We start from the raw sequence: 13960 nt of genomic DNA, 5'->3' as shown, positions 1-13960 counted from the left end.
AGAAGAGCTTTTGTGTAATCCAGCATAGTAAGTGTATAAATAGCACCCATCTAATTAATGGCTTAGAACATTATGTATGGTGCATATGTCAGGGAGTGATACTTTGTATCATTTTCATCTTACTTTGCCTTTGACACAAATGATCCCATGCAAAATTCAGATGGAACATTTGGGACTTTATTTCAAAATTGGGGTATTATAGCTTCTTGGGGCTTTATTCATCCATCCTTCAGAAAATTTAGAAAATAATAACTATCTTTTTTCCTCTGGTAGATTCTGACACTTCTTAACAAATCTTAAATGTGATTCTGTTAAAGCCAGCTTCACATCTAAGATTTTATACTCTCAGAATTGATAGTTTTGTTATCACTGAAACCAGAAATGAGTCCAAGAGGTTTCTGTTTCGCTTGCATGAACAGGGAAAAATTACGGGTGTGATTATGCAGGGCTCAGTTTTTCCCCACCGTAACTTTCAAATAATATGGAATGCTGTCTGCATTCTGAAACCAGCTAAATCTAAAGCCATTTTGAAGGTCCCTCATGGTTGCATAGGTGTGGCAGAAAAGCAGTGGAGACGTGCCATGTTTTAACCTGTTCTCCTAAAGAAGGAGTCTGTGGGTGCCTCACCACTCTGCTGGTGTTTCCCTCTTTCCAGTTCTGCATCTATTAGCCAGCTTCACCCATTTGTGAGTAAGAAGCAGGAGTCTTAGGGGAACAAATGTCAGGGGCTGGGTAGGAGAAAACCCAACAAATACGTTTTTTAGAGAAAGTCATTCAGTTCTGTATTCATTCCCAGATACGCAACTGGAGGATAAGAACTAGTCAGTCAAAGATAAACGACCAGAGAAGCTTAGATGACCAATTGTAACACCTATAGCAACTCATCAGCCGCATCTGAGCAAGCAGGGGGTTTTAGAGTGAGGGGAGGGAATGACTGTAGGTAAGGAAAAGGCAGCCAACTGGGGAGTTTGGAAGGAATTTAGGAGGTATGGTAGGAAGATGTGAGCCATGACAGTAGGATATCAGGGCTCATTAGTAGTGTTAACTAATAGAGCATCCTGTTTTTCTCATTTGTTAAGTATATCATCACGCTAATAAAAAAGAGAAATAGTTAAAAATAGAAAAAATAGTTTCTTATTTAAATAAATGATGTTTAAATCTAGTGTGGATTTTCATAACCAGGTTTTAATATTTAGAGTTTTTTATTGTAAGTAGAAAGTGTGCGTTTTAGTTGGGAAACCTAACTATTGCCAGAGCTGCAAGTACTGGGATTGGTTCTGCTAAGTCTGGTTCAGATACGTGCTCCTATTCTCAAATAATTATTTGAGAACCATCAAAATCAGTAGAAAATTTTTCACTGAAAAAATTCTCACTCACGTGCAGGGTTTTGAAAGAAAGAGGCAAAGTAGCCAAAATGCATGCCACTTTCACTCTGCTCAGTCCTAAACCAAAACAGCTTCCTTCACTCCCATAGCTATCCAGGTGCTCTAATTACTGTGCTTTGTAATTATCATCCTTTTGTTGGTTTATATTTGGTTACTATGTAATTTGCTGAAAAACCCATCTTCTCCTTTAAAATTTTCTTTACATATCTAAGCCTTCAATTTAATTTTAGTTTCTACTATTGTGCACATAACTTTGAAAACACAGTCTGAGTCTAAACAAATACCTGTTCAGGTCAGTAGACAACCTGAAATTCTAATTGTGAAATGTTTGAACATTAACAATTTCTGCCTCACTTCAGTTGTTTTGTAGAAAGTAAAATGCATCAGGTATCTTCCTCATACCAAATCCTCCAGTTTCTCCTCTGACATTAGCAATGCAGGTCTTAATTGTAAATATTTGACACAATAAAAAGTGTTTTTGACTTTCAGACTGAAGATATAGGGAGGGTATTATAAATTGACTTCAGTGTAGAAATGATACATTTGATAAAATGTCTATGTAAAACAGCCTGGGATCCTAAGAAAACAAAAGTTTACTTGTTAGTGTTCTTTGCCTCTTCTGTTTTCAATAGTGCTAAGCATTATTTCAGCCAAATTAGTGTCTTTGACCCTTTTTCTGTGATAAATTTGCTACTTGTTTTGTGAAAATGGGTGGTTCACAGAGAGAGAGCCTCAAATGCTCTCATTGATGAACAGGTTACAAAAATATCTCATTCACATTGTTTAGCATGAGAGTCAGAGAGTGTAGGAGTAAGCACAGTAGGATGCCACAGGAGGACCTCAGGAAGCCTTCATCACAAGTTCTGCTGTTCATGGAAATATTTTTAAGTTGAAGACTGTTCTGTTTGTTACTTGAAGCTGTAAGAAAAATGTATGGTTTGCCAGGATACAGCCCCCAGGATCCAACTAGATATTAAAAAAAAAAAAAAAAAAAAAAGGCTGTTCAGCATAAACTTTTGCCCGGCAAGGAAATGTTCTAAACAGCAAGAAGATGTCATTTGTTAATGGCATGAAAGTCTTGAGCAGGTCCAGGTACTAGGGGGGCTGCAACCCTGGCATTTCAAGGGTATTCTAAAACCTGAGCAGTCAGGAACGCTTTTATTCAATGTCCTCCGCTTCCCTGAAAATGGGTCAATATTGTAAAGGCCTAGGTGTTTCCTAGGGGAGTTCAGAGACAGGTGTGAAAGCACTTAGTGGTGTTATCCTGCAATTAGCAACAACAGAGTTGCAAATCCACCTGGTTGGATTTGGGTCTTGAAACCTTTCCTCAGTGGCACAGAAGTTAAGAGCGTGCAGGAGGCACTGAGCTTTGGGAACGTTGTGCAAGGGACATGAGCATCTGCACAGTCGGTGACTGCTTGACAAATGGTGCTGCTTTTCCAGTGCCTTTGAGATTTCAGCGAATGGGGGGGTTCTGCGTCGATTGAGAGTGATTTCTGTGCTGTCTGTGTGTCCATAATTGAAGTAGAGGAGGCTGAAATGTTTTAATTTCTCCCTCCTGACCCTTTCTGATGGTTTTTCTTGCCTATGAAATAATGATGCTGGATGGACGCGGGGGGGTAAGCTGACACACCGCCAGCACCACTTCCCCGGCCTGATGCAGACTGGTTGTAAAGGACAAAACAGTAGCCAGTGGGGTTTTTGGATAGAGTTTATCCCGGCGCCATCTGCTGGTGATGCAAAGCAAGTGAACATTTCAAAATCCTCTGGTTTTCCTGTAGTGCTGAACAGACACATGTCCAGCTGAAGGCAGTAAAAGCAACGGATTTCTGAGCATCTTTAACTCAGGACAAAGTCATTTAGCTTCCCTGAAGAGAATCCACTGTAGTTTTAACAATGTCTGCTTTTTTAAAGATGTTCATGCATACCTTTCTATGATTCTGTCACATAAACATGAGTTAGAGGTGGTGGTGTAAACGTTTATCTAGTAGTATCACGTGTGTCTCCTTTGGGAATTGTAACCTAGCTCTGAAATAAGAAAATACCTAAATATTTAGGCTATTTCGAGCAACTGTGAATAAAACACTTCTGATTCTTAGGTGTCTGCTGCAATCTAGATTTCTGGCACATGTGGCGGTTTTTATCATTAGGACAAACTTTTATCAACTGCAATGTTATAATCTAACATTTAAGTCTTTCCAAGACTTGCATTCTTTAAACATGTGAACTTTGTAACTTCAGGAAGTCAGGGGTTTCAGGGTGGGTATCCAGCTAGACTGCGAATACCACTGATACGTAATAGTGTATGGTAGAGAAATATAATATGTAAGCAAGAAATAAAGCAGTTATTGACAAAAGTTTGCTGTCATTATGGAGACAGTCACTCTAGATCTAATAAATTCTGGCTGTGTGTGGAATTTTAATATTATAAAAACAATTTAACATTGTTGCTATGTACGTTTAAATCACAAATAGTTATTAGGAAGAATTATAGCATGAGGGGAATTTTAAAATGAGCCATTTGAAATTGATGCAGATGAACAGGAATGTTGTCCTTTGGCTTTAAAGAAAACAGCATAAAGATAAACCAATTGCAGGACAGGGTTAAAAAAAATCTGCAGTAGCTTTCTCCCCCTTCTTGTAACTTCCCTAATGCTGGTCTGGCAGCTTCACAGCAAAAAGTAGTGGGAGCACTATTATTGCAGACACCACCTCTAACACTGTGAAGCCACAGAAGCCCATAGTGTATAAAGGCTGTTTTTTCTAAGGGTGAAATCCTGGTACTAATTCAAAATTGCCCTGGTATTTTTTGTGCTTCATAAGAGCAGGGATTGAGTTTATGGATGCAGATTTAGTGTCATTTCACAACAGGTTCCCAAGACAATACTCGCAAATTTCAACATATGCTAATGATTTTCATTTTATTTATTTTCTTAAGATACTTCTTGTTGCTTCCCAAACTGTTCCTAGTCACCTGAAATTTAGTACAATATGTCTTTTTATAAGGCCTTTGATATTAAAACACTGTTAAAGGAATGATTTGGTTTGCTGCAATCTCTACTAATTAATAGTCGGACACCATGTTTAACCATCTTGTGCAACATGCTGTTGCACTTAAAGTTATAGAATACACTAGTTACATACATAATTGCAATAGTACTCTAACAGTCATTATAGAATAGTAGGAAATGGGAAAAAAAGCCCTGGAAAGCCAGGTGCTGGGCATGCAGGAGGTACGTTACGAGAGGTGGGATTAAGGGGCTTTTAATATGTGTGGCATGGCTTCCAGCATTGCTTCTTGCACCCCCCAGTCAGTTTGTAATTATGTCTGCCTTTGTCAGCCCAGCTGGAGGCCACTGAGAAGAGATTCCCACTCATCTCTGGTAGGTCCCATATGTGTCTTTATCCAGTGAAGGGCGGAAAGCTGGAGGTGACCAGTTAAGTGTAGAGCACAGTTACTGCCCCGGAGCTGTAGTGCCTCCAATTGCTAGGAGATGCTTACGTGGCAGTTGCAGACTCTTGCACTGACAGATGAGAAGTAGGATGGGAATGGGAAGACCGTATGGACCATGATAGTAATAATAAATTTGTAGGAACTGGCTGTATGCTTTTAGAATCAATATTAAGTAAGTGTGGTATATGTAGTCAGTTCAAGAAATCTTGTTTTGCTTTACATGTTACATATCTTGGATGCCTTAAAGGAATGTTTTGTATACAGTAGTATTATCAGTAGTAGCGTATCTCCTGTTAAAATTTGTTCTAAAAGTGTTGTAGATTCTCAATTAATTCAGGTACACATTTTGAAATCTGCACAACAGGGTATAATTGTGAGCCTGACAGTACAGCATTATTTTTGAGGAGATGCAGAACTTTGTTTTTCACATTAGTCATTTGACATAATGATAATATTCTATCAATAGAACTTTAAAACAAATTGGAGGTTAACATAGGTACAAAACCGTGGCTTATGTGTCTGTGCAGTTTGATGACTGATGTAAAGTTCAGACTGAAGTGATCTAATGGTCTGTTCTGCTGTTTAACTCCCTGAACCAGTGAAAGCACTACTATTGTATCTTGGTGTTTAGATTAAGTTACTTAACTACACTGCTGTCTTTCAGTCATAATATACAATGTTTAAATATTTTTTTCCTTTGTGACAAAAGTCCATGACAGCCTTTCATGAGCTCTTTGGAGAAAGATTCGGTTCTTTATCTTGTATGTTAAAATACACATTTTCTTTTTTTTTAACATTTGTGTTTTATTTGACATTTTGTTAAAGCGAATGAATATCCAGCTGTTGTCATTCCCAGATGTGGTCCAGCAAGTCCGTTTAAAGGACACTTAAGTACCAAGAGTAATAGTAAGTAACATGTATGCTTTCATTAGAAAGTTGATATGGTTCCTTTTATGTGAATTCATTGATTTTATGATTCAAATGTTTTTATAATTAAAACCTTTGCATTGAGCTTAATTGGTGAAGTTTAATAGTACTTACATTTAGTATGCATTACTGAAAATACTTTTGAGGAGTAAGTTTTGCCTTGACTGTACTGCTAACTACAAACAGTTCACAATATAAACAAATAAAGAAAGATGTCACATCTATATTAGCTGAAATATATATAAGGTTACTGCTTTAAGGAACCCTTGGGGTTAAACATATTCCTTTAAAGTCAGTAGTTTATGTGGGTTAGTATATATTTCTGTGTTGCACTGCCACCTCAGACATTTCTTTCAAAAGATCATAGAATGGAGAAATGGGAAGTGTCGGTGCTGATGTTTTCGGAGTCAAACTTCAGCCACTTCCGTAGTTATTGGTTGAGTTAATGGCTCAGTGGCAGGGGAGGAGACAGGATGATTTCATGTGATAGTAACAGGTAAAGAAAAATGACTGCTGTTGAGCAACGAAGCACACAGTAATTTAAAGTTTGTGACTTCGAATTGCAGCTAATAACTGTTTAAAATTTTAGTATTCTTGTGCCTGCCTTTGTAATGTTCAGATATATTTTAATCTTACAGCTTTCTGCATTGACTCCTCTCGAAGCCTAACTAACCAATACCTGATCAGAGATCACATGGTTTTTCATTATAGCAGAATCCTTTCAGCCAAAGGTAAAAATGTGCATATATGAATGAACTCTCTACCCCCAGGTTTAGCTCATTCTCTGAGAATAGGATTATATCAAGAGGGAATTAATTGGATTGTAGGAAGTGTAATTTTCTTCCTGTTCCTTACTCAAACTGACGTCAACAAGGATTGCAAGTTTTGGATGAACACATTTTCCTTAAGGTAGTATCTTTGGTAACACTTAATTTTAGGATACTTTGTCCTGTATTAGATTCATTCTGCTAATCATGGAGATGATCACAAGAGCAAACATACAGAATTTATTTTAGGAACAAAGGCAGAACATTTCCAGTAAAACTTAGACAGTATGTCTTTTAATTTATTTCAAAAATGTTCATTGTCTTTTGTTCATGTTGTAATCAGTTGTATTAGTGAGCTTTAAGGACTTTGAAAATTGCCTTGTATGTTTGTAAATGAGAAAATCATGTTACTAATCTGTATTGAGCATTAAAAATGTGTGATTTTTTTGCACATATTCCAATGTTAGAAGGTACTTGTGTTTGTCAGAAGACAAATATGAAATCTGGAGCCTATTGAACTTGTACCTGTTTGTATCTTTCTTAATTATGCTGAGATCTTGATGAAAAAAAATTCAGATTTAGCTATGTGTGGTTACTCCACTATGAACTGACGATACGTTGTTGTCAGTGCTGCTATTGAAATCAAACTCTATTACGGCCAAAGTGTTTTTTTTTTTTTAGGTCATGTAAGGAGTATGAAATACTGTGTTTAAAAACTTAGTATCGTGCACAGAGCTAAGAAAAGTCTGTACATAGTCGTTAATGTTGTACAGTTCACAGCCTATTTTCATTCTTCATGGCATAAACTTGTCATGGGGATCTCAGTCCTAAACATATGAATGCTATGGCTTGATAAGATGTCCTGAGTATTTAAATTAAATGCGTGAAAGTTTTAAGAGAGTTATGAAATGAATGTTATCTAAATGCCTCCCAAAACAATGTATACTCTTTTTCTAGTTATGTTCAGAAATAGGGTTGGAGGTGGCTCTGCTGCTTCTCTTCATCATCCCTCCTTTTTTTCATGTCTGCTTTAAAGGGAGGTACATGGGGACTTTGGATTCTGCCAGAAGCCATGGTCACAAATACACTGTTCTCTTTCTACCATGTAACATACTTAGTATCCTCAGGTGTGCAGTTCAATGCTATCAGCACAAAATGTATAGACAACTTTTGTAAGGAATCTTTATTTGTGATGATTCTTCCTTCAAATATATTTTACTTTGACATCTTTATCTCACAAATTCTCTGCCTGTATTAGTATCAACTTAATACTTCAAATACATAGTAACTAGCATATTTTAAAATGGAGAAGAATCGCTGTGTTCAAATTCAAGTAGTCTTTGTTCTGTGTGGTTTTATTGCTACTTCTTTCTAGCCATCACAAAACCTAAGTAAATCTTGAATCACTCACATTTGTTTTTTTCTTATTTTCAGCAGCTGTAGACTGTTCAGTGCCCAAAAGTAGGTTGAACAGCATCAAACGTAAGTATCTGTGATACCTTAATTCTGCAAAAGCTTCTGTAAAACTAACTTAAAACAAAAGAGCTGGAGGAATGGAGGAGTAACAATAGACTAGAGCCTTTAATAAAGCAGTTCATGTATCTACTTGTTTCTTCAGCTTTTCGCATCCTGCTCCAGCTATTTGTAAGAATCTGCAGTGAATGTAATGTGAGTGAGATGGACCTAGTCTGTCAGTGATTATTTTTGCTTAGGATCACAGTTAATTTTGCTTAGGATTCTTTTCATCCACACAGTCAATGGAGCACCGCATAGGGAGAATTGCAGCATTTTTTCCTTTCTTGTGATATGATGTAAGCTTGAACTTTCAAGAAGAGAGATTACTAGTGCAAGGTCAAGTTAATTTTGGGAATGTGGGCACCTGTGGACCAGGACTGAAACTACCTGTTCTGTTTTGCAGAAAACAGAGCCAGTTACAAGTGTACAGCCCCACAGCCTGGATTAAACCACGGTTACTTTTTCTGCGACTTGTCTCACTTCTTAACAGTGTTGAAAGATATCAGTATTGTAGCCTTACTTCGTAGTGTTAGCTGAAGAGCAATACCTTCAAATCACTGATTTATGGTATACCAAATTAAGTGTATTAATCAAAGGAGGTAAATAGTAAGTGTTGGTTAAAATAACAAAGGTATATTTCTGTTATCTCTCTGTCTTTAATGCAGTTAGAGAAAGGGTTTTTTTCCTTCAAATCAGTATTTAGTTGTGACTGCTGAGGTACTGGAGGAAATTAAAGTGTTATTTTAGGATGGAAAGATAAATCTTCTGAGGACAGAATACTTTGTTGTTAGTCTCAAATCCAGTCAAGCCAGAGTGATACTGCCTTGTAAAATTACCCGAGTAACTAGAGCTGATGCAGGAAATCAGTCATCTTTTTGGCAGAAAGACTCAGTTTCATTAGAATTTTTTTCAGTACTTCTGCATAATGGTTAACACTGCATTAAGCAAGAAGCTGCACCAGGATCAAAGATGCTATATATGGGCTTGCCTTCTGCTTTCAAAAGGTGCAGCATAAGTAGCAACAGTATTGCAGGGAGTCATCTAGAGTCAGCAGACTGCAGCAGGAATTTCAGATCACCTGTTCTGCAGAGACATCTGAAAAATGTCTTCCTTCTTGTGCTCCAGCTCTACCAAGATTTGCTTTGAAACAAGCATGAAATACAGTGTTGGTGTAAGAAGAATATCTGCAGCTGTGTGTTTGTGTAATGAAAACCTCATGTGGGTTTTCTTTCTGCATCTTCTAGAATTGTAGGTTCCCTAATTAATAGATATTCTTCCATAGCTTTTCAGGTCTTGGGTCTTTCTCAGTACCAACAAATGCCCATTTATCTTAGTCTGCTATCTTTACATATAAAATACTTCTGAGCTGATAGTTTTTGTGTTTCACACCAGAATGAGTTTCCCTGAATAATGAGTTCATTTTGGGAGACAGTGACAGTGCCTTAACCTTAACAGGTAATTGTCATGACACTAGCAGGTGTGCTCTGTAGTGAGGAAATTTACATTTCAGATAGCAAAGCTTAGTGCAGTATGTTTCTGTTTCAGTTCACCTTACTCAGACCAGTGTCTGGTTATGTAATTTTGTCCTGGTCAGAAACAGAATATTAATCTCCTATACAGGGACTGATGGAAACGTTTCACCTTTGTTGCTGCTTTTTTTTTTTTTTTAACCATCTGTTTGATAAAATTGGTACACTAAATCTTCTCTAAATTGTTCTTTCACCTATTTTCAAACTGGGCTGGAAAAAGCTTCTTCTGTGTTTTGTCTTACTAAAATATGTATACAATTAATCCAGCCCTAGAAGATGTTTCCTGTTCACAAAGGAAGAAAACATAAAGCAAGGAGGGGGGGGGAAGTAAAGCCTTTGATTGTAAAAAAAATCTTCAATTTACCTACTGTTATTCTAGCATAAGACTTGGGAGTGCTAATCATTACTTAGATGAAATTTATTATATTCCCAAAATAGAGCTAGCTCGTAAAGTGAAGCTGAGCATCATAGCTCAAGGATTGGGACCCCTGTCAGCAGCACAGGATTCATTTGGGAGAAATGTTAGCTCTGGGAGACCAAGAAGTATCCACTGTGGTTAGAGCTTTGTATCCTTAATTTAGCTCAGTTCTAACGTACGGTTTGTTTGCTTGATGTTCTGCACTGAGAGGAATTGTGCAATTGTAAAGTGACAATTAATTTTTTTACATTTTTAAAAATCTGGTTAACAAAGCAATAAATAATGATGTATTTTTTCCCAAAAGAGTGGCTTCTGCAGACAGTATTATGTCTGTGCCCCAGTTTTCAGGTTTTATTTTGTGAAGTGCTTCATGTTCTCCAACAAAAGTGAGAGTGCCAAGTGAAAGACAGAACAGAAAGAAATACAACAAACTTATATAAACAGTATCTTTTTATTACAGTATTCCTCAATGTAGAGTTTTTACTTTGCAATGCTGAAAAATGTTCTCATTACATTTTAATATTAAATGGTCTGCATAAAATGCTGCAAACTTACTTTTCTTGCAGTAGGAGATTCCCTTTTTTTTTCTGCAAGAGCAAGAGAAATGTCTCAACATCTGATTTCATTGGAGTTCAGCACTTGCTCCAGACACACAGCTAAAAGTTATATAGCTTGTTTGCTCGTTCTGTTTACCATTTCAGAAAAAGCTGTTTCTACCTGATAGAGGTGAGAGACACTGGTTCATGGATTTCCTGTCTAGTGATTTGTCTTCAACAGCTCAATCTGTGTGCACTGTCATTTCTTCTAATAATTTGGAAGCTCAACTTCTGTCATATACCTGCTTTCACCGAATCACAGAAATGTTATTTGTAAGGGACCTTCGTAGGTCATTTAGTCCTCCTTGAGCTTCCTGTTCAAGATAGGACTTCTGCCAACACTAGATCAGTCAGCCAAGTCTTGGAAACCTCCAGGGATGGAAATTCTGCAACCTGAGTAACCTGTTCCAGTGTCACAGTATCTGTATAGCTCAAAGATTTTTTCCAGATGTCCAATTCAAACACTGTCAGGATTAGAACTGAATTTGCTTGAAAGCATTTATCCTGATAGTTCCAATTTTAAAAGGCAGATTTTGGGTGGTGGGATATAAGGGGTTTAGATGCCTTAGTGTGCATATATTGCACATATATGTGCAATTTCAACAATAGTTGAAATTGTTGTTTCATGATGACCAGTTTCAAAAATGTGTCAACTGCAATAGGTCCAGATTTTTCATGTATGTGTTTGTACCAGGTATATAAGATTGTCTTTTCTTAATAGAAATCTTTGAAGATTAATATCAATGCTCAATGTGTACATGTAATTGATACTTTTTTCTGACTTGGTTTTTTTTCATGTTTTGTCACCTGACTGAGATCACTTTATAAACGCGTAAGAAACTCTCACACAGGCTGAAGTTTGTGCAGAGTTAGCAAAGGGATAATTGCATGGGGTACACCTACTTTCAGATTCTTCATTATTAGTGTCTCTGCCTTCGAGGTATTTAAGGTTAAGACTACTGAGGCATCCTTTGCCCAGTATTGGCACTATTCTTACAAACTCTAGGTGTTTAGAATGAAATTGAAAATTATTTGGGTTTATTTCATACCTAAAATTAGCGTGGTTGGGGCTTTTTCCTACTGTTCTGTGCATTGTTCATCAAGAACTACAGATTTTTGTACTGTAATAATAGGGCAACTAAGTGTTTGTTACATGTTCAGGTGTTCAGCTCAGTGCCAGATACCATTTGTAGTGTCTCTAGCAGTTGACCATAGAATAGTTTTTCTTCCTCTGTCTTTTATGTGGATTATGTGGAGATGACAGCCAGTAGCTCAGGCAGTAAGAGTATTGAAAATGTACTGAGGAAGAAGGTAAGGGGAAAGGATTTTTAGAATATTTTCAAACCAATTTCTTTTTTCTTGCTGGAGATAGGACACATAATTTATCCAGGCAGAATTGCAACATCAATATGACTGAATATTGGCAGAATCTCCATAGCATCACTGAGGTCGAGGGGTTTACAGCTTTACCCTCCCAGTGCCTTTCATTGTCTCAACTAAAGCATATTATTACTCTTTTCTTTTTGTATTCCTTGTCATCTTACTCATTGCATCACAAAGAAGGTTTCTGTTCCCAGTCTATTTCAAAAGAAATTTGGGAAGGGTGGTAAATTTTCAGTTTGAAATGCAAAGATTTATTAATAGCATAGAGTTACAAAACAGAATTCCTGCAGATAGTGTTAAAAAACATCGCCTGAAAATGTGCCTCATGAACTGCTAAAATAGCAGGTATTTCCCTTTGGGGTTGTTGCCACGAATCAGTCATTAGTGTTTAAGAATTAAACATGATACTGAAGTTGGCATTCTCCCTGGCCAACTGAGTGTGTTCTGTCCTTAAAGGGGATTTAGGTTCCACTGTTCTTTTCCTGGTATCTTAGCTGGCAGCAAAGTAGGCAAGGTGCCATGCCACTGGGCTAGCAGTGAGCATGTTCTTGTGTATTAGATCAGCCTTATTGACTTAAAATAGTTGTTAAAATGTGAAACTTCTTGAAATGTGAAACTTCTATGTTCAGAATTAGTCCAAGCATGTTGATTGATACCAGTGGCCATTAGAGGTCCGTGGTTGTGGAACCTGTGCCAGAAAACTTGACAAAAGCTATGCCAAGTAAGACAGCTGCTGCTACACATGCCTGGTTTCTAACAGTACTAACCCATATGTTTAGAGGTTTTTCCACAGGGCATATTGATAGTACAGCCTGAACCCAGTGATTAGTGTGCTTGGGAATGCAGCTCTCTCTGATACCAAGGCAGGGCAGGGAGGAAGAAGAAGGGGACACGGGGAGAAAGAGTATTCTGAGAAGTTACGCAGCAGAAATCTATTTTAGCCTGAATGGAACTTGAATACTTGGGTGGAGGTGAGAGATGGGGAGAGACAATTCAGACTGATCAGTAAGGTGGTTTTTCTACTTTTTTGGGGGTTAGGTTCAAGTAGAAATACCAGGAAATATATATTCTTACATAATTCTGAATTTAAATTTTAGTTTTTCATGTGATCGTATTTTTACATTATATCCATCTATGCTTTATGCTATGAAAAGCTGTCCTGTATATTTTGTTGTTGCTGCTGTTTTACCAGAAGCTTTCACAAAATCTCCCGATCTTTGATTCTTAACTTTTCTGTTGAGTCCGGTCTTTACAGATGCACTTCTGAAAATGAACGTTATAAGCAACTAAAATAAGTTCTTCAGAGTCAAACACTCAGATAATTCTAATATGTATGTTTTCAGAGTTCCAAGTATGTCTTTGGAAATATCTCTAGTGTATTTATCAAGAGAGCAGGAAGGCACACTGTATAAAAAAAAATCTTCATGAGTCTGTACTTTTAACTGTAGTAATTTTACTTTTTGCAGTACTTATTTACTTCAAAGTTTTTCTGCAGAAAGGTTTTCTTTCTCTTTTTTTTGAGGTAATTAATTTTAGGTATGTCTTCAGTACATCAGAAATACATTTTTCACAGTTTGTAGTTGCAAAAAGACATTAGTTCATCTAGTCTGACATGAGTTAAGCAGACCAAAAATCTCATCCAGTTGTGCTAATATGGAATTCAACAACCGTACTGAATATGGTAAATAAAGCACGTAAACAAAAGGGGCCTGCAGTCTTGGCCTGTAAAGATCAAGAAATAGAGAAAAGAAAGTTTGCTTTTGTAGTTGTTTCAGTAGTAAATTACTGTTGTTATTGAAAATATGTCCCTGTTTTTTGATTGAATTTACCTAGCTTCACCATCTGCCCACTGGGGAAATTGTTGGGTTGGTACCGTTTTCCACTATTACTGAGGATTACAAAATAGCTATAGCATACCAGAGAACAGGAATAAAAGTATGCTTTCCACTTACTGTCAGTATTAGTTCAGTACAGTATGTCTACATT

General features: G+C 37.0%; 1 protein-coding gene across 2 annotated transcripts in view; it reads left to right on the top strand.

Annotated features, from left to right (window-relative positions):
* SPATA7 (spermatogenesis associated 7) overlaps positions 1–13960 on the top strand; it is a 41928-nt gene that overhangs the window by 4001 nt on the left and 23967 nt on the right. Inside the window, exons 2-4 of one of the 2 annotated variants that reach the window (XM_055715986.1) lie at positions 5665–5745; positions 6405–6497; positions 7971–8015. In XM_055715986.1, coding sequence (XP_055571961.1) covers positions 5665–5745; positions 6405–6497; positions 7971–8015 — 219 coding nt within the window. Of the gene's footprint in view, positions 1–5664; positions 5746–6404; positions 6498–7967; positions 8016–13960 lie in introns of both variants that reach the window. The other variant, XM_055715985.1, reaches the window with a different exon arrangement.

The sequence above is a fragment of the Falco cherrug genome, chromosome 7, assembly GCF_023634085.1.
Source record: "Falco cherrug isolate bFalChe1 chromosome 7, bFalChe1.pri, whole genome shotgun sequence".
Taxonomy (NCBI): domain Eukaryota; kingdom Metazoa; phylum Chordata; class Aves; order Falconiformes; family Falconidae; genus Falco; species Falco cherrug.
The sequence above is the reverse complement of the archived record's forward strand: the minus strand, read 5'-3'. Positions and strand labels throughout refer to the sequence as shown.